The sequence below is a fragment of the Narcine bancroftii genome, chromosome 1, assembly GCF_036971445.1.
Source record: "Narcine bancroftii isolate sNarBan1 chromosome 1, sNarBan1.hap1, whole genome shotgun sequence".
Classification (NCBI taxonomy): Eukaryota; Metazoa; Chordata; class Chondrichthyes; order Torpediniformes; family Narcinidae; genus Narcine; species Narcine bancroftii.
The window spans coordinates 153048381-153072157 of NC_091469.1; the positions used below are offsets into that span (position 1 = coordinate 153048381).

At 45.9% G+C, this 23777-nt stretch overlaps 1 protein-coding gene across 1 annotated transcript in view; it reads left to right on the top strand.

Moving 5' to 3' along the window:
* The window catches only part of tnip2 (TNFAIP3 interacting protein 2), a 52961-nt gene that overhangs the window by 27918 nt on the left and 1266 nt on the right, over positions 1-23777 (top strand). Inside the window, exons 3-5 of the mRNA XM_069942144.1 lie at positions 5397-5480; positions 10225-10557; positions 19149-19268. Of these exons, the coding sequence (XP_069798245.1) occupies positions 5397-5480; positions 10225-10557; positions 19149-19268 (537 nt within the window). The remainder of the gene's footprint in view (positions 1-5396; positions 5481-10224; positions 10558-19148; positions 19269-23777) is intronic.

The window sequence follows — 23777 nt, forward strand, 5'->3', positions numbered from 1 at the left end:
ACTAGCCACTACACCAACTGTTTCTTCCCCCTCCCGCCTGTATTCACCTAACACCTGGCAGCCCATGGTCCTCCCACGAACCCCCGCCCCACCACCCCACTCTTTTTATTCCCGTGTGTGTCTGGTTCTTCCTATTCCCGATGAAGGGTTTTCCACCTGAAACCCTATTGCCTTCCCCGGATACTTCCCGAGTTGCTCCTTCGGGCGGAACAGTTGGAGTAAATAAATGGTTAGCTCAATGCCTTTACAGCACTGGCGATCCGGGTTCAAATTCAGTGCTGTCTCCAAGGAGTTTGTATGTTCTCCCTGTGTCTGTGCAGGTTTTCTCCGGGGGCTCTGGTTTCCTCCCACCCTTCAAAACGTACCGGGGTGGTGTAGGTTAATTGGGTGTAAATTGGGCAGCACGGACTCGTGGGCCGGAAGGGCCTGTTACATCCAAATTTAAAATGTAAATGTAAGTACTTTGTGTGTCAGCAAAGAATTAGTAGAAATAGGTATCAGATTCAGGTTCATTGTCAGGAATGTGTATCTGTTGCAAATTTGTTGTTTCGTGGCAGCAGTACTGTGGAGTTCAAGGCACAAAATTGCTATAAAATTACAATTACATGATTACAGAATTTTTAAAACCTAAAGAAGTAGTGCAAAAGAGGAAAAAAACTGAGGTGGTGTCTGTGGTTCATTCTCCATTCAGAAATCTGATAGCAGAGCGGAAGAAGCTGTTTTTGTAACATTGAGGGTGTGTCTTCAGGTTCCTGGACCTCCTTCCTGATGGTAGCAGTGAGAAGAGGGCATGGCTGGGTGGTGAGGGTCCTTGATGATAGAGGTTGCTTTCTTGAGGCACTGCCTCTTAAAGATGCCCTTAATGAGGCGAAGACTGATGCTCATGACGGTAGCTGCTGGTGTTCAGAAAGCACTGCGTGTCCATGTACAAAGCATAAAGTTAGTATCCAAGTTCAGAAGGCTAATGGGATTTATTTAAATTTAAATTTTAAATTAAGTTTAGACCAACAGTACGGTAACCGATCATTTTGGCCCATGAGTCTATGCCACCCAATTAACCTTGTTACGGCACTGATTTACCCTAGCTTGCAAACAAATAAAGAATACACTCACTCGTTTCTTCCAGCACACCATGAAGCCAACTTTCTTTTTATTATTCACTAGACACAACATTGCATTCTTCGACTCCCAAAACCCCACCCAGCTGAACCCCTCTGACCTTCTCTTTGGCTCACTGCCACGCGGGTGATCCTGACACTCTCACTCTCCTCTTCCCAATGAAGGTAAGCACAAGACAATCTCCACCCCGGTACGTTCTAAGGGGAAAACCTACACACACACACACACACACACACACACACACACACACACACACACACACACACACACCAAAAACGTAGAAACTCCTTTGTGGGATTTGAACCCCAGTCCCGATCGCTGGCACATAAAAACATTGTGCGAACCTTTATGCCAAATGTGCCACCCCTAATTGCGAGAGGCACGGAGTTTAAGGGTTGAGAGGATTTGCAGAACTGAAGGGAGCACATGAGGAGCGTAGCAGATGGTTTATGGAATGATATAGTAGGAAAGGGAGAAGGTTTACAAGATGTGATTTGTTGGATGAATGGGTTGCCTTATTAGGACAGTCTGAGCAAGTTGGGCCTTGGATTCAGAAGAATCAGTGGTGTGGTGATCTTGTTGGAGCATCGGATTCTGAGGGGCTGCACAGTAAGGACATTTCCCCTGGAGAGGGAATTGGGAAGCAGGCACTGCAGTCTCAGGTTTACTTGGCCGACGTGGTGGTGGGGTCAATGGGTGTGTTTCTGTGCTGTAAAACGAACTCTAGATGGGTCAGCCATTGAAGGCAAGGAGGAGGTCCTTCTCCGACGCTTTGGAATCACTCCATCATAGAGATTTGCAGAAGACTGGAAGCAGTTCAAGATGCACCAAAGGAGGACAAAGGGATTAATCAAGAGAGCAAAAATAAATTACGAAAGTAAGCTTGCGGCAAATATAAAAACCGGCTGCAAAAGCTTTTATAAATTTGTAAAGAGAAAAAGATTGGTGAAATCCAGCGAAGGTCCCTTGCAGTTGGAATCAGGGGAATATATAATGGGGAATAAGGAAATGGCAGACCAATTAAATTCTTACTTTAGTTCTGTTTTCACAAGAGAGGATACAAATAACCTCCCAAGGATGTTGGGGAACATAGAGACTAATGCAAGGGAGGAACTGAAAGAAATCAGTATCTCTAAGGACATGGTCTTGGGAAAATTGATGGGATTGAAGGCAGATAAATCCCAAGGGCCTGATAATCTACATCCTAGGGTACTTAAGGAAGTGGCCATTCAGATAGCAGATGCTTTAAGAATTATTTTCCAGAACTCGATAGACTCAGGATCAGTACCCATGGATTGGAGGGTAGCTAAGGTTACCCCACTATTTAAAAAGGGGGGTAGAGAAAAAGCGGGGAATTATCGGCCGGTGAGCCTTACATCAGTAGTGGGCAAAATGATGGAATCCATTATTAAGGATGTAATAGCGGAGCATATGACTAGCAGAGAAGGGATCGGATGGAGTCAACATGGATTTACAAAAGGTAAATCGTGCTTGACAAATCTATTGGAATTCTTTGAGATGGTGACAGGTAAAATAGATGGGGGAGAGCCAGTGGATGTGGTGTACCTGGACTTCCAAAAGGCCTTTGATAAGGTCCCGAATAAACGACTGGCTTCCAAAATCAAGGCTCATGGGATTGGGGGCAAAGTATTGATGTGGATTGAGAACTGGCTGGCAGGTAGAAGACAGAGAGTTGGGATAAATGGCTCATTTTCTGAATGGCAGGCGGTGACCAGTGGGGTGCCTCAGGGATCTGTACTGGGACCCCAGCTGTTCACAATTTACATTAATGATCTGGATGAGGGGATTGGATGTAATATCTCCAAATTTGCAGATGACACTAAGCTGGGAGGGGTTGTGTGCATGGAAGAGGGGGTCAGGAAGCTCCAGAGTGATTTGGATAAATTGAGGGACTGGGCAGATACATGGCAAATGCACTACAATGTGGATAAATGTGAGGTTATCCACTTTGGTAATACAAACCGGAGGGCAGATTACTATTTGAATGGCAATAGATTAAGAGATGGGGAAGTGCAGAGAGACCTAGGGGTACTTGTACATCAGTCTCTGAAGGCGAGCATGCAGGTATAGCAGGCGGTTAAAAAGGCAAATGGTATGTTGGCCTTCCTATCAAGAGGGTTTGAGTCTAGGAACAAGGATACCTTACTGCAGCTGTACAGGGCCTTGGTGAGACCCCACCTGGAGTATTGTGTGCAGTTTTGGTCACCTTATCTAAGGAAGGATGTTCTTGCAATGGAGGGAGTGCAGACGCGATTCACCAGGCTGATACCTGGAATGGCAGGAATGACCTATGAGGAAAGATTGCGCAAATTGGGATTGTACTCGCTGGAGTTTAGAAGATTGAGAGGGGATCTCATAGAGACCTATAAAATTCTGGCAGGACTGGACAGAATGGATGCAGATGGGATGTTTCCAAGGATGGGAAAATCCAGAACCCGGGGCCATGGTTTGAGGATAATAGGCAAACCATTTAGGACCAAGATGAGGAGGAATTTCTTGACCCAGAGGGTGGTGAATCTGTGGAATTCATTGCCACAGAGGGCAGTAGAGACAGGTTCATTAAATATATTTAAGAGGGAATTAGATCTATTTCTTCAGTATAAGGGTATTAAAGGTTATGGAGAGAAGGCGAGGACGAGGTACTGAACTCGTTGAATGGCGGAGCAGGCTCGAAGGGTCGAATGACCTACTCCTGCTCCTATCTTCTATGTTGCTATGTTTCTAAGCAGAATCCTCAAGGACATTCAGGGTGGTAGAATTTTGGCATGCAAAACGAGAGTCCTGGAGACTAGACGGGAAGTGGGGTAGAAACCGGGGATCAGATCTGTCACAATGTTGCTGAGGATCAGGAAGACTCTATTTTCTTGTGTTCCTTCCATCCCGCCTCTGCACTGCTGCCATTGGTCACTCCACGTGCCCATCCACCCTGGTTTCCTTTAGCCAATCAGGAGAAAAATAGATGTTCTCATGATCCAATTGGACCTTTGCTCAATGAACTGCAATTATTCCCACGATTTCATCATAAATTATGACATTTATAATTGTGTAACATTTTATGGAGCTGGTGGTGGAAGCTGTTACAATAGGAAATCTTGGAATGGGTCATGGGTGTGAAACAGGGAAGGGTAAGTTTGTTGTGGAGTAGGTTTATGTGGGTCAGCACAACATTGTGGGCTGAAGGGCCTGTACTGAGCTTCATCCTATGTCTTTTGTCCTGACTTTACCTTGGAGATGGGCCATTTGTCCCAAGGTAACCCTGTGAAGTTGGTGACTCAAATCCAGCCATGGCAAGCAGCCACTGACTGAAATTATAAGATGTTGCCCGGACTTCAGGAACTGAGTTACAGGAAAAGGTTAAGCAGGTTAGGACTTTATTCCCTGGAGTGCAGAAGAATGAGGTGAGATTTGAAATTTAAAATTATGAGGGGGACCGACAGAATAAATGTAGATAAGCTTCTTCCACTGAGGGTAGGTGAGAGACAAACCAGAGGTTAAGAGTGAAAGGGGAAAAGTTTAGGGGGAACGTGAGGAGGATCTTCTTCACACAGGGAATGGTGAGTGTGGAACGAGCTGCCGGCTCAGGTGGTGAACAAGGGATCAATTTTAACATTAAAGAAGAATTTAGGGCAGCACAGTTGGCGTAGCGGTTAGTGCCACGCTGTTACAGAGCCAGCGATCGAATCCCACGGTGTTTGTACACTCTCCGTACGTGCGTGTGTGGGTTTTTCCAGGGGGCTCCATTTTCCTCCCACCATTCATAATATACCGGGGTGTAAATTGAGTGGCACAGATACATGGGCCAAAGTGGCCTGTTAATCTGCTGCATGTTGCAAAAAATTTAAATTTGGACAGATACATGGACGGGAGAGGTATGGAGGGCTATGGACTGGGTGCAGGTCAGTGAGACTATGGTTCAGCACAGACCCGAAGGGCCCTGTTTCTGTCCTATCATTCTACAGTTCTATGCAGTCAGTAGGAGAAACCAATTAAACTTGATTGCTTCACATAAACTTTGAGCAGAGTAAGAAGGGGACCAGAGCCAAAAAAGGTTGAGAAGCTCTGGGAACTCGCTGATCTGAAACATCAGTATTATTTCACCACCTGAATTGCGGAGTGTTTTATAGATTTCCTGTTGATCTTTCCGAATAACTTCACGACGTGTTTCCGTAGCAATATCAGAATATTAGACTTAGCTCCTGAATCTTCATCTACTTTTATGCAAACTTGTGATCAAAGTTGTCCCATTGTCTCCATAGTTACAACAGGGAGATTCACCGGAGGTCATCATCATATCTAAAGTTCAGGAGGAGAATCGAATCCTGAAACAGAAGGTGGTTTATGTAAGTACAGTTGAAGCTTCCCTCCCTGTTTATAATCATTCCCCACATCATCTCTCCCATTCCCACCCTTTCCCATTTCGAGCTACTTCTAACCAAAAGAAAAAAAACACAATTTGGGGTAGAAAAATGGCACTTAGTGCACGTTCACCCGTGACATGCGCGAGTTTCTTCCGGCACGCTCTGGTTTTCTTCCGTCTACAAGATTTATAGGTTAATCGGGTGGCATAGGTTTCATGGCCAGAATTGGCTTCGACCATATGGTAAATAAATAAAAAATCTTCAGGTGCAAGGAACGTAACCTAGTTGATAGTCAATAGAAATGGTGATGGGGTTGAGAGATAGGTGACAGTGGAGGTGCATGAGACTATGTGGGGCATGGATAAAGTGGTCAGTTAAAACCTTTTTCAGATAGCAATAATGGCCAATACCAGAGGATGTCTATTTAAAGTGAGTGTAGGAAAGTTTAATTTTTTAAATTTTAAATTGCACAGTAACAGGCCCTTTTGGCCCATGAGCCCGTGCCACCCAATTGCATCCAATTGAGCTACAACACCCTGTACATTTCAAATGGTGGAAGGAAACCGGAACCTCTGGGGAAAACCCGCGCAGACATGGGTGAGACGTAGAAACTCCTTACTGGCAGTGCAGGATTCGAACCCAAGTCCCGATCACTAACGCAGCAACAGCTTTGCACTAAGCGCTATGCCGACTGTGTGCTGGTGAGAGAGACGTGTAATGGATCTATATTAATATTAATATTTAGGTTAATGTTAAAACTATATTTCATAGTGTATATATAATCTTAGAAAAAGTTAGTATTGGGTGGACAGGCTCACACATGGTTCTTTGCAGCTGGTAGCTGGCTTCAGCATCAACAAACTCATTTGTATTTTAAACATCATTGAACACAGAAGCCAGTTTGAAAGCTGAAGAGTCTGCTGTTGCATTGCAAGAAGAAGAGATGAAAGATTTTTATGATGGTTGTTGAGATAAGTGGAACAATGGATTGTTTGCTTGAGTGTACAAGAAGCTAATTTTGTTAGTAAATTTCAGATAGCCTGGAATCAGGAGGGAACCATCAAAGTTAATTATTTTGATTCTGTAAGTAAGTGGGCAAAGATGTTTTTAGCACATCGGTGTCAAGAAACATTATGAACTTCAAAGACAGAAATGATGTCACATACCATGTGACATGAGAGATTTGCAAGAAATATGTTATCAAATTCAGACATTTTTTAATCAGTTCAGAAATCAAGACCCTGTGGGACACACACACAAGGGACTTGGATCCTTGTGAAAGACAGGGTTGAATTACAGTAACTGAAATAGGTGCTGTTATATGTAACTCCTAATAAAAGGAGAATACAGAAAAGTGGATTTCAAAAGGGAGATCACTTTGTGACTGCTCTTTGAAAATAAATAGAGTGCAGGCTCATTGTGGAAGAAAACTGAAGACAGAAGATCTGAAAACTTGACCTCCTGGAAAGACAAGATTTGTTTTATCCTATTCTCAGGAGAAGCAACATAAGTGGCCTTTAAATAAGTAAGATCACATCTCATTTGTGTCCAGAAAATGGTCACTCCTGTTTGAAGGATCTCATTGAAAGACAGTTCATCAAGATTTGTTTGTTTAAAGAGGTCTGAAAATATAAGTTTTAAAAGTGCTTTACAATTACTTCGGAAATACGCTTTGAAAGGATCCTGAAGTCAACAAGATATTCGACTTTTTCAGAATCAAGTTTAAACTGTAATGGTTTGCATTTGCTCTTAGTGGGGTTAAATTTAGAGTTAAGTAAAAACTATTATTTTGAATTTTGTCTGATATATTTTCCATTGCTGTTCCTTTGTTAGTACTAATAAGGGTTATTAGTTCATAACAGACGTCAGACTTTTCTTTACACAGAGGGTGGTGGGTGCCTTGAATGCATTACTGTGGACTGTGGTGGAGGCTGGTATAATAGGGAGATTCAAAAGATTCTTGGGTAGACACATGGGTGTTAGATAAACTTGGGGGGGGGGAGGGTATGGACTGTGAGGGTGGGAAGGGTTAGATTGTTCTGGAATAGGTTTCCATAGGTCGGCACAACATTATGGGCTGAAGGGTCTGTACTGTATTGGAATGTTCTAGTTTCTATAGACAGGATAAGTGAATGTGCAAGAGTTTGGCATCCAATGATGGCACCCACTCAGAAAGAAAAATATTAATCAGATTATTATTTAAAAGGTGAAAGATTGCAGCATGTAAAGGTTCCATTACTGTCATATAGAATGTAACATTCATGAAATTCTTTAACTTTATCTACCGTAAGGAGGACAAAGAGTCACCATTTTGTCCAGCGCCCCTCACATAAATGAGGCCCCAGCAAGGAATGAACTCCCAACCCCTGGTTTACAAGACCAGTGCTCTAACCATTGAGCTATAACTATGTGCAGAAAGACCTGGGAGTACTGGTGAATGATTTACAAAATGTTGGTTTGCAGGTGCAAAATGTAATCAAGAAGGCAAATAGGATAGAACTATAGAATCATAGAACATTACAGCACCAATACAGGCCCTTCAGCCCTTCTAGTCTGTGCCTAGTCCCACTGACCTGCATCGTCCATAGCCCTCCATACCTCTCCCATCCATGTACCTGTCCAAATTCTTCTTAACTGGTAAAATTGAGCCCACATTCACCATTTCAGCTGGCAGCTCGTTCCACACTCCCACCACTCTCTGTGTGAAGAAGTTCCCTCTCATTTTTCCCCTAAACCTTTCCCCTTTCACGCTTAACCCACATCCTCTTGTTTGTATCTCACTTATCCTCAGTGGAAAAAACCTATCCACATTTACTCTGTCCATCCCCTTCATAATTTTAAATACCTTTATCAAATCTCCCCTCATTCTTCAATGCTCCAGGGAATAACCCTTCCCCGTAACTCAGTTCTTAAAGTCAGGCCAACATCCTAGTAAATCCTCTCTGCACTCTTTCTATCTTATTTATTAGGTGACCAAAAACTGCACACAATATTCCAAATTTGACCTCACCAAAGTCTTATCCAACTTTACCATAACATCCCAGCTCTGAAACTCAGTACTTCAGTTTCTGAAGACCAATATGTCAAAAGTCCTTTTTACAATCCTATCCACCTACGACGGCAACATGGAATTGTGTATCCGTATTCCCAGATCCCTCTGTCCTGCCGCACTCCTCAGTGCCCTACCATTTACCGTGTATGTCCTTTCTTGGTTTGTCCTTCCAAAATGCAACACCTCACACTTGTCTGCATTAAATTCCATCTGCCATTTTGCAGCCCATTTTTCCAGCTGGTCCAGGTCCCTCCGCAAGCTTTGAAAACCTTCTTCACTGTCCACAACGTCTCCAATCTTAGTGTCATCTGGAAACTCGCTGATCCAATTTACCACAGTATCATCCAGATCATTGATATCGATGACAAGCATCAATGGTCCCATTGTTCACTAATCACAGGCCTCCAGTCTGAGAGGCAATCATTCACCACTTCTCTTTGGCTCCTCCTGTCCAGCCATTGTTGAATCCAGTTCAGTACTTCACCATGAATACTGAGCATCTGAATCTTCCTGACTAAACTTCCATGTGGGACTTTGTCAAAGTCCATGTAGGTAACATCCACAGCCTTTTTCTTCATCAACTTTCCTGGTAACTTCATCAAAAATCTCTATAAGATTGGTTAAACATGACCTACCATGCACAAAACCATGTTGATTATCCCAATCAGTCCCTGGCTATCCAAATCCGATCTCTTAGAATACCTTTCAACAATTCAACTACTACTGATGTCAGGATCAGTGGTCTATAATTTCCAGGGTTACTTTTGGAGCCTTTTTAAACAATGGAACAACAGGAGCTACCTTCCAAGCCTTGAGCACCACACCTGTGGCTAAGGACATTGGATGTTGGCCTTCGTCGCTAGAGGGGTGGAATTTAAGACCAGGGAGGGTACAGGTGAGGCTGCATCTGGAGTACTGAGTGCAATTCTGGTTTCCTTACTTGAGAGAGGGTCTACTGGCTTTGGAAGTGGTGCAGAGGAGGTGCACCAGGTTGATTCTATGGAGGAAGGGGTTAGCCTATGAGAGATTGATTTGCCTGGGACAATACTCATTGGAGTTAAGAATGAGGGGGGAATTAAAAATGTAAAATTTAATATTAAATTTAGACATATACCATGATAACAGGCCCTTCCAGCCTATGTGCCTGTGATGTCCAATTGTACCCAATGGACCTACAACCCCTGTACATTTTGAAGAGTTGGGGGGAAACCCACACGGACACTGGAAGAGCTTACAATCGCCTTACAGACAGCAGTGGCTCTGTAACAGTGTTGTACTAACCATGTCACCCTTGCTATCCGAATCTTATAGAGACATATAAACTTATGAAAGGGCTAGGCAAGATAGAGGCGGGAAAGTTGTTAGGTGAGACTAGAATCAGGGGACATAGGTTTGAAGTGTAAATTAAGGATGAAGATAAGGAGCTATCTCTTCTCCCTGAGAGAGGAGTGAATCTGTGGAATTATCTGCCCAATGAAGCAGTTGAGGCTGCCTCATTCAGTGTGTCTGAAATTTTCAAAGAATAAGGGAAATAAGGTAGTGGGGAACGGGCGGGTAGGTGGAGCTGAGTCCACGGCCAGATCAGCCAGGATCTTGTAGAATGGCAGAGCAGGCTCAATGGGCCAGATGGTCGACTCCTGCTCCTTACATTCTTCTCTCATCCATCTCTTGCAGGTGGAAGATCTCAACACCAAGTGGCAGAAGTACGACATTAGCCGGGAGGACTACGTCAAAAGGCTTCACCTGGAGTTGAAGGAGCTGAGGTCCCAACTCGGACAGCCGGCTGTATTCGGAACCCCCTCAACCAATGTGGACCTCCTTCAGCAGGAGATCGTGCGCCTCAACCGGCTGCTGGAAGGGAAGATGGAGGAGTGCAAGCGGCTGACGGGCTGCAGGGATGGGCTGGAGAAGGAGAAGGCCACTGGCCAACAGCTCCGTGAGCAACTGAGGGAATTGAGGGCGTCTAACGGAGCCACCAGGGAGCGGATGCAGATGCTGGAACAGCAGGTACTGGGACTACAAATGTTTAAGTGATAACAGGCCCTTCCAGCCCGTGAATTCATGCCGCCCAATTACACCCAATTGACCTACAGCCCCGGTATGTTTCTAATGGTGGGAGCAAAACAGAGCACCCGGAGGAAATCCACGCAGACACTGGGAGAATGAACAAACTCCTTACAGGCAGCGCGGGATGTGAGCCCCAGTCCCGATTGGTTGTGCTGTAAAGGCATTGCACTGACAGGAAGGGAAGGAGCAGCAGAAAGGAATTTGTAGACCGGTTAGCCTGATGTCAGTGGTTGGGAAGATGTTGGAGTCGATTGTCAAGGATGAGGTTACAGAGTACTGGGAGGCACATGGCAAAGCTGGCATGGTTTCCTTAAGGGAAAATCTTGTTTGACCAACCTATTGGAATTCTTTGAGGAAGTGACAAACAGGTTGGATCGAGGAGGTGCAGTGATATGCATGTGGATTTGCAGAAGGCCTTAGACAAGGTGCCACACATGAGGCTACTTAACAAGATAAGAGGCCATTGTACATCAGGAAACATACAAGTTTGGAGAAGAGTTTGCACCATGGAGAGCTGCTGCAACATCCTGGATATGGGGAAATGGGTAGTGGTCTGGCGCTGTTGCGTCATCGAGACATCTGTAATCACCGCAGAGCCTCTGGCTGCCATTGGACTTGGGCAACAAGTGAAGGGGCTATCGAACCGACAAATGATGCCCATCTCCTCCATGTGCCTAAACTCTGCCTTAGCGAGGGTGAGTTTGTCCGGTGCCAGGCATCGGGCATGTGAATGCAATGGTGGGCCAGTGCTAGCAATTTGGTGTTTGATGCCAGGTTTGGGCATGGTCCCCATGTACAGCAGGCGCAGAATGCAGGGATAGTCCACCAGGAGGTGGCCGTACTTGTTCTCCACGGAAGCGAGCTGGGTGGACGGTTCGTTGGACTTGCTGAGGGGCACCGAGTTGGAAGTCTCTTCATGGACCAGCCATCTGCCTTGGAGGTCGACAAGAAGAGAGGGCGTCCAGAGGTTTGTCCACCGAAGCAAGCATAAAAGACCTTTTGAAAGTGTTGTCACCAAAACGTACAGGAATCCGCCTTTTGCTGAAGGTTCGAATGGTGGTGTTGTTGGCAGCTCGAAGGGCAGGTCCCTGGGGCTTTGTGCATGTTTTGAGTGCTGTAGAGGGAATGGCACTTATCTCCGCCCCATGTCCACTAGGAACCTGGGTCCTGAGATGCCATCCCAGACGTGGAGAAGGCTATTTTGTCAGCCAGCTGCCACAGGTACTAACGGCAGCTGGCAACGTTGTTTCCCAGGAACGATTATGCCTGGCGGCACTTGCGGACGGACACCCCGCAACATTGGTGATAGAAACACCATTTGGGATCAGACCTCTCTGTTTTCTAGCAGGGAGCGACCTGTTGACATGGCGGGCTGGACTTGGGCGTTATCATCAGTGATGGTCGTGAGACATGGTTGGTGGAGTCTACTGCCTCACGTTTCAAGCGGTAGAGGATATCTGCACGCCCTGCAACCTTCGTGGGTCACTGAAATCAACGTTGGCCAACAGGAGCCTGATGTCTCGGATATCTGTTCGTGCATGAGGCTGAGCTCGTGCCCTACTGCCAGTGTGAGCATTTCGCCCACGTGGGCCGAGGAGGTTCTGTCGCCCAGATCATCTAAGTGTATGAGCCTGGCTGTTTGCTCGCGTCATGAGAGGTCGTAGGTGCTATCGAGGAGATTTTTCAGAGCCATGTATTTACCTTCCTCTGGCAGCACCTGAATAAGGTCATCAACTCATGAGGCGGTTTCCTGGTCGAGCAAGCTGATGACGTAGAAGTACGTCGTCGAATCGGAGGTCATCTGTTTGATCTGGATGTGGGCCTCCACTTGGCCGAACCAAGTGCAGGGCCTGTTCGTCCAGAAAGACAGCAGCTTCAATGCAACGGTGCCTACAGCTGCATGTTCCACTGTGCCAAGTCTTCAGGACGTGGAGACTTGTCGGGGTCACCACTGTAGCGTGTTGTGAGTAAGCGCAGCGCAGAGACTGGGACAAAAGGTTGTACACTCAGCATTCACAGCTAACTGATTTTATTTGAATCTCATGCGCAGCCTTTAAACCCAACTCCATTCTGCCCCGGTGGTTACGTCACGATGATGTGAGCGTGTATGCACCCTTCCGGTCTGTCCCGGAAGAGACAGTCTTGTGACGTCATCTTTGCCACGGCTGCCATGCCGTCCGCGCGTAACAAGCGGGGCTGGTTTGCCGCTGCAATTATCTGTGTCGCCACAACCCCCTGAATTTCCTGTTGAATCTCTCCCCCTTTCCCCCTCACCTTGAGGACACAACTTCAGGACCGAAGGGCATCTGCTTAGAACAGAAATGCGGAGGAATTTCTTGAGTCCAATGGTGGTGAATCTGTGGAATTTGTTGCCACAGGCAGTTGTGGAGGCCAGGTCATTGGATGTTTAGTATTTAAGGCAGAGATTGATAACTTCTTCATTAGCCAGGGCATCAAAGGTTATGGGGAGGAGGCTGGGCAGTGGGGCTGAGTGAGGAAATGGATCAGCTCATGATTGAATGGTGGGGTGAACTCGATGGGCTGAATGGCCTATTTCTGCTCCTATGTCTTATGGTCATAAACCTATGTCCTATGATAACCAATTTCCCCCTACTTTCGGCTCTGAGTTCACCTAATCTATTCCTCTCATGGATTTTGAATACACTCTAGGGAGTGGTGTAACAGTCAAATCTTAGAACATTACAGCACAGAAACAGACCCTTTCGGCCTTTCTAGTCTGTGCTGAACCGTTTTTCTGCCTAGTCCCACTAACCTGCTGCAGCCAGTCCATAGCCCTCCACACCTGTCCAAATTCTTCTTACATATTAAAAGTGAGCCCGCATTCACCACCTCAGCTGGCAGATCATTCCACACTTTCCCAACTCTCTCCATGGGAAGAAGTTCCTCCATATATTCCCCCTAAACCTTTCCCCTTTCACTCTTAACTCATGTCCTCTGCTTTGTATCTTATCTACCCTCAGTGGGAAAAAGCCAACCCCTCCTTGTCATTTTAAGTACCTCTATTCCCTGGAGTGTAGAAGAGTAAGGAGAGAGTTGATAAAGTCCTAACCTGTTTAACCTTTCCCTGTAACTCTGTTCTTGAGGTCCGGTCAACATCCTCATAAATCATCCTGTGCAGATGGAGAGAAGTGAATAATGTAGTGCGCAGAATAGAGAAAAACAATTAAAGGCAGAGGTGGGTAATCAACTTTTGCCAGTGTGAGGTTCATTCAAGAGTCTGATTATAGCAGGAAAGAAGCTGCCCTTTAAGCTGGAGGTTTGTTTTCAAGCTCGTGTACCTTCTATCCCAGGGGATGGGTGTGGGAGAAGAGATGGTGATTGAGGTGGAAAAGACCTTTAAAATGTTAGTGGGGGAGGGGAAGGTTGGCTTGCTCGATATCCTGACCTGCGTTTAGTTCTCTCTGCAGTATCTCGTGGTCCTGGGCAGAGCAGTTCCCCAGGCAAAGCTGTGAATCATCTTGATGGAGTGCCCAATAAAGGTCCATAAGTGACCTAGGTGTGGGGAGTGTGGGATCGGCTGAGGAAAACATTAGGAAATTCCTCTTTAACTTACTGAGGGATCAGAGCTCTGATTCATCACCAATTACTGTAAATAACCCCTTCTGCTGATGAGTTCCCCATTCTTTTAACTGTGGGACTGAAGTGAATCACTGCTTGATGCCTTGTTCCAAGAACAAGCCAGCGGTGGGGGAATTAGTTCTTCCTGTTTTCATCTTTCCCCGCATCTTCTCCCATCCCTTCCCATTTTGAGTTACTTTTGACAAAAAGAAGAACTTGGTGGGGGGGGGGGGGGTGGAATGGCATGCTATGATATTGACTTTATTGACATATACATTATACATCGGCACCAACATTTACTTGGTGTGTTAGGAAGAGGTCAGTCAGTCTCTCAAGCCTGTTCCAACATTCATTGAGGTGCTGGTGGGTAAGCAAACTCGATATAACCTTGAGGCGTGAAACGGGCCATTCAGCCCACTATGTCTGCACTACCATTGTACACGTCTATACAGATGCCATTTACCAGTCCATGCTCTTCTGGTCCATAGCCTTCCGGTTATATGCTTGTGTGAGGACCAGCGGCCATGCCCTTGGAATCATAGAACACTACAGCACAGAAACAGGCCCCTCGGCCCACCTAGTCTGTGCTGAATTATTATTCCTTCTGGACAGGGCTCTTGCTACCTCGCCCGAAACCAGTGCAGCCCCAAGGTCAATTGACCTACTTCGTGAAGCAGGAAAGGCGCGGAGGCTTTGGAGAGGCTCGCTACACTGGTGCCTGGATTAAAGAGTTCTGGCTACATGAAGGAGAGGTTGGACAAACGGGGAATTATTTTTCCCGAGAGCGTCAGAGACTGAGGGGGCGGCCTGACAAAAAAAAAGTCTGACCAAGTAAAAAATGGTTTCTTATTTGCTCCCCTGTCGGTTCCCTTTGGTGTGCTCTGAATTTAAAATACTCATCAATTAGAATTCAACCACCATTCCATAATACAGACTCCTGAACAAAGTTCACATCAGTAAAGTCTTGTCGCCTTTGCTTTGTTTTGAACAATCCCTCTGTGTAACTGTGCTTTCGCTGCTGGACCACGCATAGGTGGACTTTGGCGCATGTGACAACCCACCTGACATATGCTGCACTCCCTTCAGTGAACTCAGTTCACTTCAGTTGGTCTCAATGAACCAGGCATAGTGGTACCAGCCAACCTGTATTCTGGATACAAGGAACAGCCTTCCGTGAACTTGTTTGCTCTGAAACAGTCCAGAATGATGGAATGGCATTTGAGACCAGAGGGACATGCCAAATTCCTCAGTTTTACAAGAAAGTGTCAGGTCAATGGAAATACTTATTTAAGAGGGTTACAGTTAGCATAGCGGTTAGTTCAACGCCGTTGCAGCGCCAGCGACCCGGGTCTGAATCTGGCGCTGTCCATAAAGAGTTTGTTCGACCTCCCCGTGACTTGCATGGGTTTCCTTCAGGGGCTCCGGTTTCCTCCCACCCTTCAAAACGTGCAGGGGTGCAATTGGGCGGCACAGGCTCGTGGGCCAGAGGGATCTGTTACTCCGCTGTATATATAAGTTTTAAAATTAATTTAGAGATACAGCGGGGTAACAGGCCCGCAAGCCCGCACCACCCAAAGACACCCATGTGACCAATGAACCTACTTACCCCATATATCTTTGAAACTTTGGAGGAAACCAGAGCACCTGGGGAAAACTCGCACAGGTCACGGGGAGGAGATGAAAACTCTTTACCGATAGCATGAGATCTGAACCTGAGTCGCTGGCGCTGTGGTAGATTGGCGCTAACCATGCCACCCTACAGACCTATTCCCAAGAACCTGAGCTATCAACTGTCGACTGAATGCTTCTGCCCCTTCAATCTCCACACTGTACTTTCCCTACAGTGAGAACATTCAGGAAAATACTGATCGGGACATGGGGAACCTCCCCCCACCCCCCGCCACCTTCCTCTTCTGCTTTCAATAAATGCTGCTGGGATTTTCTTTGTCTACCCAAGAGGGCAGAGGAAGCAATGGTTTGACAAGAAGCAAGGTCATGCTCCTAACACAAATCCTCGCCAAGGGGTTTGGATATAGATCATTAAGAGATAGGAGCAGAGGTGGACCATTTGGCCCATCGAGTCCACTCTGCCATTCCATCATGAGCTGATCCATTCTCCCACCCATCCTCACTCCCTTGCCTTCTCCCCATAAGCTTTGATACCCTGACCATTCAGATACCTACCTCAAATACACCCAATGACCTGGCCTCCACAGCCGCCCATGGCAGTAAATTCCAGACGTTCTCCGCTCTCTGTCTGAGAAATTCCTCCACATCTCTGTTCTGAATGGGCGCCCTTCAATCCTGAAATTTTCTATGTCCTACCATGGAAGCAACTTTTCCACATCTGCCTTTCCACATTCAAAATGCTTCTGTGAGGCCCCCCCACCTCATTCTGCTGAACTCCAAGGAGTACAGTCTAGGAGATCATGGATCTCAGTAGGATTATTGCAAACTCATCTGGTTTCTGTTTATTTTTTTTATTTTTGGAGACTGCTTCATTAAAGTATGGTACCCATGATCCAACCTTACACTGGGCCCAGGGTTTAGGGCTTCCTGGGAATCCGGGATTTTCCTCCTGTTCTCTGAAATTCTCCCCTAGATGGTGGGATTGGGATGATGGACAGCATAAGGCAAATTCCCAGTAGTCTTGTAGAATAGTGCAAATAAATCCAGGAACTACACTGACCCAGCGTTCTGATCCAGACAAGGGCAGCAAAGTTCCTTCCATTTGTACTTGGCACTTGTGGTGGATCTTGGATCAGCACATCACAGGCCTCTTGGCCCACAATGTTGTGCAGACCTGTATAAACCCATTCCACATCAATCTAACCCTTTCTGACTTCACTCCTGTAACCTTTTATTCTTCTTACATCGGCATGTCTGCCATTTTGCTCAAAGGGTTCATGCCCAAAATGGCGGTTATGCTTCCAGAGGATGCTGCATGGCCTGCTGAGTTTCTCCAGCACTTTTGTATATTTCACTTTAGGGTTTTCAATGGCCCTGTTGTAGCAGCCTCCAACACCATCATCGGCATTTCGTTCCAGGCACCCACTACTTTCAGGGAAAAAAAAATACCTTTGATGTCTCCCCCAAACTCCCCCCCCCCCCCCCCACCTCACCTTGTACAGATGTCCTCTGGCGTTTGCTACTCTCACCCTGGGAAAAAGGCTCCGGCTGAATCTTGTAGGCCCCTATTAAGTCTCTCGTCCTATTTCACTACAAAGAGAAAAGCCCTCATTCTGCTAACCTTGCCTCATAGAAAAATAGGTGCAGTTGTAGGCCATTTGGCCCTTCAAGCCTACACCGCCATTCTATATGATCATGGTTGATCAGCACTTGGTTCCTGCCTTCTCCGCATAACCCCTGATCCCCTTAACCACAAGGGCCAAATCTAACCTACTCTTAAATATTGACATAGAACCGACCTCAACTACTTCCTGTGGCAAAGAATTCCACAGATCCACCACCCTCTGAGAGAAGACATTTTTCCTCATCTCAGTCCTAAAAAAAACTTCTCCTTTATCCTTAAACTGTGACTCCTGGTTCTGGTTTTTCCCAGCTTTGGAAACAAACTACCTACGTCTCGTCTGTCTAATCCCTTAAGAATTTTATATGTTTCTAAAAGATCCTCCCTCAGTCTTCTAAATTCCAGAGAATAGAAGCCTAGTCTATCCAACCTTGCTTCATATCCAAGTCCTTCCTTCCCTGATATCAGTCCAGTGAATCTTCTCTGCACCCCCTCCATGGCGAGGATGTCCTTCCTCAGATAAGGAGACCAAAATTGCCCGCAGTCCTCTAGATGTGGTCTCACCAAGGCCCTGTACAGCTGGAGCAGGATCTCTGTACTCCTGTACTTAAATCCTCATAAGCCATGTTCTCCAAACCAGGTAACATCCTGGTAAATCTCCTCTGTGCCCTCTCCAAAGGTTCCACCTCCTTCCTATCATGAGGTGACCAGAAATGAACACAATATTCCAGAGTTTTATAGAGCTGCAACATCACCGTGAACTCAACGCCCTGACAATTAAAGCCCAGCATCCCATAGGCCTTTTTAACTATCCTATCAACCTGCGCAACAGTCTTGAGAGATCTGTGGATTTGGACCCCAAGGTCTCTCTGTTCTTCCAGTATCTCTGATCTCTCCCTCAAGTTCTCATGTAGATAGGGTGGTGAAGAAGGCTTTAGAAATCATAGCATAGAATATAGGAGCTGGGAGGTGATGTTGAGAATGTTCAAGGCATTGGTGAGGCCAAGTTTCGAATATTGTGTGCAGTTCTGGTCCACAAATTATAGGAAGGATATCAATAAGGTGGAGAGAGTGCAGAGAAGATTTAGTAAAACGTTGACTGGATTGCAGTATCTAGAATACAAAGAAAGATTGAGTAGACTGGGTCTTAATTCATTGGAGTGTAGAAGGTTGAGGGGGGATTTGATAGAGGTATTATGAGGGGGATAGATAGAATAGATGTGAATAGGCTCTTCCCCTTGAGGGTAGGTGAGAGTGGAACGAGGGGTCATGTTAAGGGTTAGGGGCCAAAACTTTAGAAGTAACATAAGAGGAAGCTTCTTCACTCAGAGAGGGGTGGCTGAGTGGAATGATCATCCAGAAGAGGTGGATGCAGCAGGGTCAATTTTGTCATTTAAGAGGAGGTTGGATGAGTGCATGGATGTGAGGGGGTTGGAGGGTTATGGGCAGGAAGCGGGTAGATGGAACTAGTGGAGTTCTCTAAATTGGTGCTGACTAGAAGGGCCGAGATGGCCTGTTTCTGTACTGTAATTTTTATATGGTTATATAAGTTTGACCTTCCAAAATGCATCACCTTACACTTATCCAGATTGAGTTTATGTTCCTCTCTTCTGCCACTTTTCCTCCCAACTCTGCATCTGTCCAACTCCAGGGCTTCGTCTGCACCCAGTTCGAGTAACTAAAATTGTCATCTCATTCCTAGGTCCTGGTCTACAAGGACGATTTCGGGTCAGAGCGCAAAGACCGAGAGAGGGCCCAGAGCAGGATCCAGGAGCTGGAGGAGGAACTGGCTCGTCTCAGGCTCCAGTTGCCGAGGAAACAGGTAAGTCGGAAACGAGATGCGGCTCCAAGGCTCGGCACCCAGCAACAAGCTGACCTGCGATGGGGCCTCGATTGAGCCTGGAGTTTGTGGTGGGGTATGTCCACGTCTGCAGCAGGCTCGTTGGTGACTGACAAGTCCGATGCGGGACAGGCAGGCACGGTTGCAGGGTGTGGGGTGTTGAGCCCAGCACTAGGCTGATACTCCAGTGAGGTGCTGCAACGTCAGAGGTACTGTCTTTTGTCAAACTGAGGCCTTCCTGGACTATGAGTTTTTAGATATATACTGCACATTTAAAATTTACATATGCACCAAAATTATAACCATATAACTACAGGCCAATTTGGCTCTACTAGTCCGTGTCGAACATTATCTCCCATCTAGTCCTACTGACCCGCACTTGGCCCATAACCCTCCACACCTCTCCCGTCCATATACCTATCCAACCCATCCTTGAATACTAACGTCGATCTCACTTCCATCACCACTGCCGGAAGTTCATTCCATACCCCCACCACCCTCTGCATGAAGAAATTCCCCCTCGTATTTCCCCTAAACCTTTCCCCTTTTACTCTCAATCCATGTCCTCTTGTTTGAATCTCCCCCACTCTCAGTGGAAAAAGCCTGTCCACATTGACTCTATCTGTCCCCCTTATAATTTTGAATACCTCTATCAAATCACCCCTCAACCTTCTACGCTCCAGGGAATAAAATCTTCCTTGCTGGAGCCAAACAGGTACTTTGTAAAAAAAAGCTGTAAAAGCAATTACAATCACATACAATTGAATTAAAAAAAAGACAATAAAAATTTTTAGAAGTATACAAAATAAAAATGGATCTAAAAGATCCTGTGTGGCTGTTCAAAATTGACCTGTCCTCTGGCCAAAATTTATCCCTCGTAAGACATATATTACAGGTATCTGGCTAACATTGCATTGCTCTTTTGGATCTTGCTGAATGGTGACCACCATTCAAAGGACCCAAGTCCCAAGGTTCCGAAAGGCTCTACAGTTAAGTTCTTTGCGTTGCCGGCGTTGGCCCTCCAACTGAGTGGTTGAGGTGAGGTAAATGGGGAGAATTGTTCTTCCCAGGGTAAAGATATTCGAGGTCATGTGTTTAATGTGAAACATGAGAGTCTGAAGATCGAGATGATGATGGGGTGGTAAATGGGTAAGTACGGGGATGATACTACGATCAGTGGCTTTGTAGGACAGTGAGGAAAGTTTTCAAATCTTGCAGAGAGATTTGGGCAAGTTAGAAGAGTGGGCTGAAAGTTGGCAAATGGAATTTAATGCTGACAAGTGTGAGGTGCTACATTTTGGTAGAACTAATTAAAATAGGGCATACGTGGTGAGTGGTAGGGTATTGAACAGAGAGATCTAGGAATAATGGCCCACGGTTCCATAAAAGTGGAATCTCAGGTGGAGAAGTACAGATTCTATCACCAATGTGTATATGTACAGATGGTCGTGTAGGATGACTGTGATTGGCTGAGAGTGTAGCCACACCTACTGGGAGGTCTTAAAGGATTGCTCCTAGGCAGACCAGGTCATTCTGGACTGGTCGACCTACTTGTGATATGCTCCAGCCTTTTAGTTAATAAAAGCCTTGATTTGGATCAACAAATCTTTGGTTCTTTTGACGCGCTCTACCGAGGATAGAGAAGATGGCCTTTGGAATTCTGCCCTTTATAAATCAGAGTATAAGAATTGGGAGGTCATGTTAAAATTGTACAAGGCATTGGTGAGGCCAAATTTGGAATATTGTGTCAGTTCCAGTCACCAAATTACAGGACGTGAATAAAATAGCGTGAGGACAGAGAAGATTCACCAGGATGAGACCTGGGTTTCAGCACCTAAGTTATAGAGAAAAGTTAAACAAGTTCGGTCTTTATTCCTTGGAGCGTAGAAGACTGAGGGGGGATTTGATAGAGTTCTTTAAAATGTTGAGGAGGAGAGAGAGAGATTAGATGTGGAGAGACTTTTTGCATTGAGGACAGGAGAGATTCAAACCAGACGACATGAGAGTTAGGGGGCAAAAGTTTTAGGTGTATCACAGGAGAAGCTTCTTTACCCAGAGGGTGGGGTCTGTGTGAAACAAGCTTCTGGTGGAGGGGGTGGAGGCAGGGACAATATTATCTTGTAAGAAAAATTTGGATAAGTACATGGATGTAAAAAGTATGGAGGGTTATGGGCAGAATGCAGGTCAGTTGGACTAGGAGAGTGTAAGTGTTTCAGCACGGACAAGAAGGGCCGTAATGGCCTGTTTCTGTGCTGTAATTGTTGTATGGTTGCCTGCCACATTGACCACCGCCAGTGGGCTGATATCGCCTCCAACCGTGCATCTTGGCGCCTCACAGTTCGGCGGGCAGCAACCTCCTTTGAAGAAGACCGCAGAGCCCACCTCACTGACAAAAGGCAAAGGAGAAAAACCCAACACCCAACCCCAACCCACCAATTTTCCCTTGCACCCGCTGCAACCGTGCCTGCCTGTCCCGCATCGGACTTGTCAGTCACCAACGAGCCTGCTGCAGACGTGGACATACCCCACCATAAATCTTCGTCCGCGAAGCCAAGCCAAAGATACTGTAATTGTAGTAAGAGCACAGAAATGCTGGAGAATTCAGCAGGTCTCACAGTAATTGGATATGATAAGAGGAAAGGTGAGGATTGATTGGGGGAGGGGGTAGTTTTTGGCTCTGCAAAAGGAGACAAAGGGAAAAGTGGGGGGGTGGGGAGAGAGAGAGAGAGAGAGAGAGAGAGAGGAAAGGAGACGTGGGGGTGGGGTGGCTAAAATGGAAACCAGAGAAGTGGATGTTAATGCCATCCAATTGGAGGGTGCCCAGATGGAAGATGAAGAAGCTGTTTAAAGGGGATGGGCTGGTGATTTTTTTTTAAAAAGCAGTTAGTGGTGGGTGTCTGGAATGGGCTACTGGGGCAGTGGATACCATGGTGGTGTTTACGAGGCTTCCAGGCACAGGGATATGAAGGAGATGGAGGATCATGTGCCAGCAGCAGAGTTTGAACATTATGGGTCAAAGGGCATCTTCATACGCTGTACTCTTCTACATTCTAATTGTAATGAAAAGCAACCCCTCACCTCCCCACAATGGGATCATGCTGTGCCATTACACACATTTGACCTGACAACTTCTGAAGGATTGTAGTCACACTGTGTCGTGATGAGAGAAACCTTTACTGGTTTTTCATGCGCGCGTTTTTAAACAGCACTCCTGGGAAATTTCGCGCACCACGGGGAGGAAGTGACGTCATTTTCCAACCCGCTGTTTGCCCCGCAGTCAGCATCCTCCTGACGGCTGATGTCTGCGGCGCACCCTTGACTTTTTGAGCTGATTTGTCACGCGCTGAGGTGAGCCACCACACGATGATAAATGCTGCCTTTTGGACCATCTAGTTGGAGCTGAACTATTATTTAATCTCATCCCATCGCTGGCCATGTACCTGTCCAAATTCCCCTTAGAAGTTTAAACTAAACTCGAATCCATCTCTTCTGCTAGCAGCTTGTTCCCACACTCCCACCCCACCCAGTGTGAAGAGGTTCTCCCTCATGGTCCCCTTAAGCATCTCACCTTTCACCCTTAACCCATTACCTCTCATTCTTGTTTAACCCAACCTCAGTCGAAGAAGCCTGCTTGCTTTATCTACACCCTGCGTCATTTTGCATGCCTCTATTGTATCTCCCCTCCTTCTTTCATCTATTAACTCCACTTCCATCCCCATGACCTCTTGCCTGTTAGCCTGTGCTCGTCCACTGCCCCTTCCTCCCTTCTCTCATCTCTCCACCCTTTCATTCTACTTCTTTTCCCTGATACCTGGTGAAGGGTCCAGGCCCGAAATGTTGGTTACCCTTAACTCCCTGTGGATGCTGCGTGACCTGCTGAGTTTCTCTAGCATGTTTTTACACTACACTCGACCTCGGCGTCTGCAGACTTTCTTGTATTGCTGACTTGATATTGTTACGAGCCCAAAGGACCCCAAAACCCAGCAGCAATAGATATTCACCACGATAAGTAGTTACTTAAATAAAAGTTGTTTTTAATTATCTTTAAACATAAAAACAGAATCAAACTTTAACTTATCTCTATTAACTTAACTATCCAATTTAACCCCCTTCTAATTCTAAGCGCACGTCTATGTAATGTGTGTGTAAATTTAAGAAAAGTTCTTGGTTTCGCAGTCCAATCTCACTTCTCATTCTTCCAAGTTCTCTGGTTGCAGGCAATTTTTATACTGGGCACAGAATTTAACATATATAAAGTTCACCAGGCTTTAGTGCTCGAAAGGTAAATGTTTACCATTCATAGCATTCTCCATAGTTTCCGTAAAGTCACTGAATATGAATTCTTCAGTATTTCAAATAAGATCTATTTTAAAATGTGTGTATGTATGTAACCTACTCTAATTTTACTAATTTATCTCCCAAAAACATTCCCAAATATTCCATCACAATATATTGTCGTCGCTGTATCCTTGACATAATGGGGATGTTGTC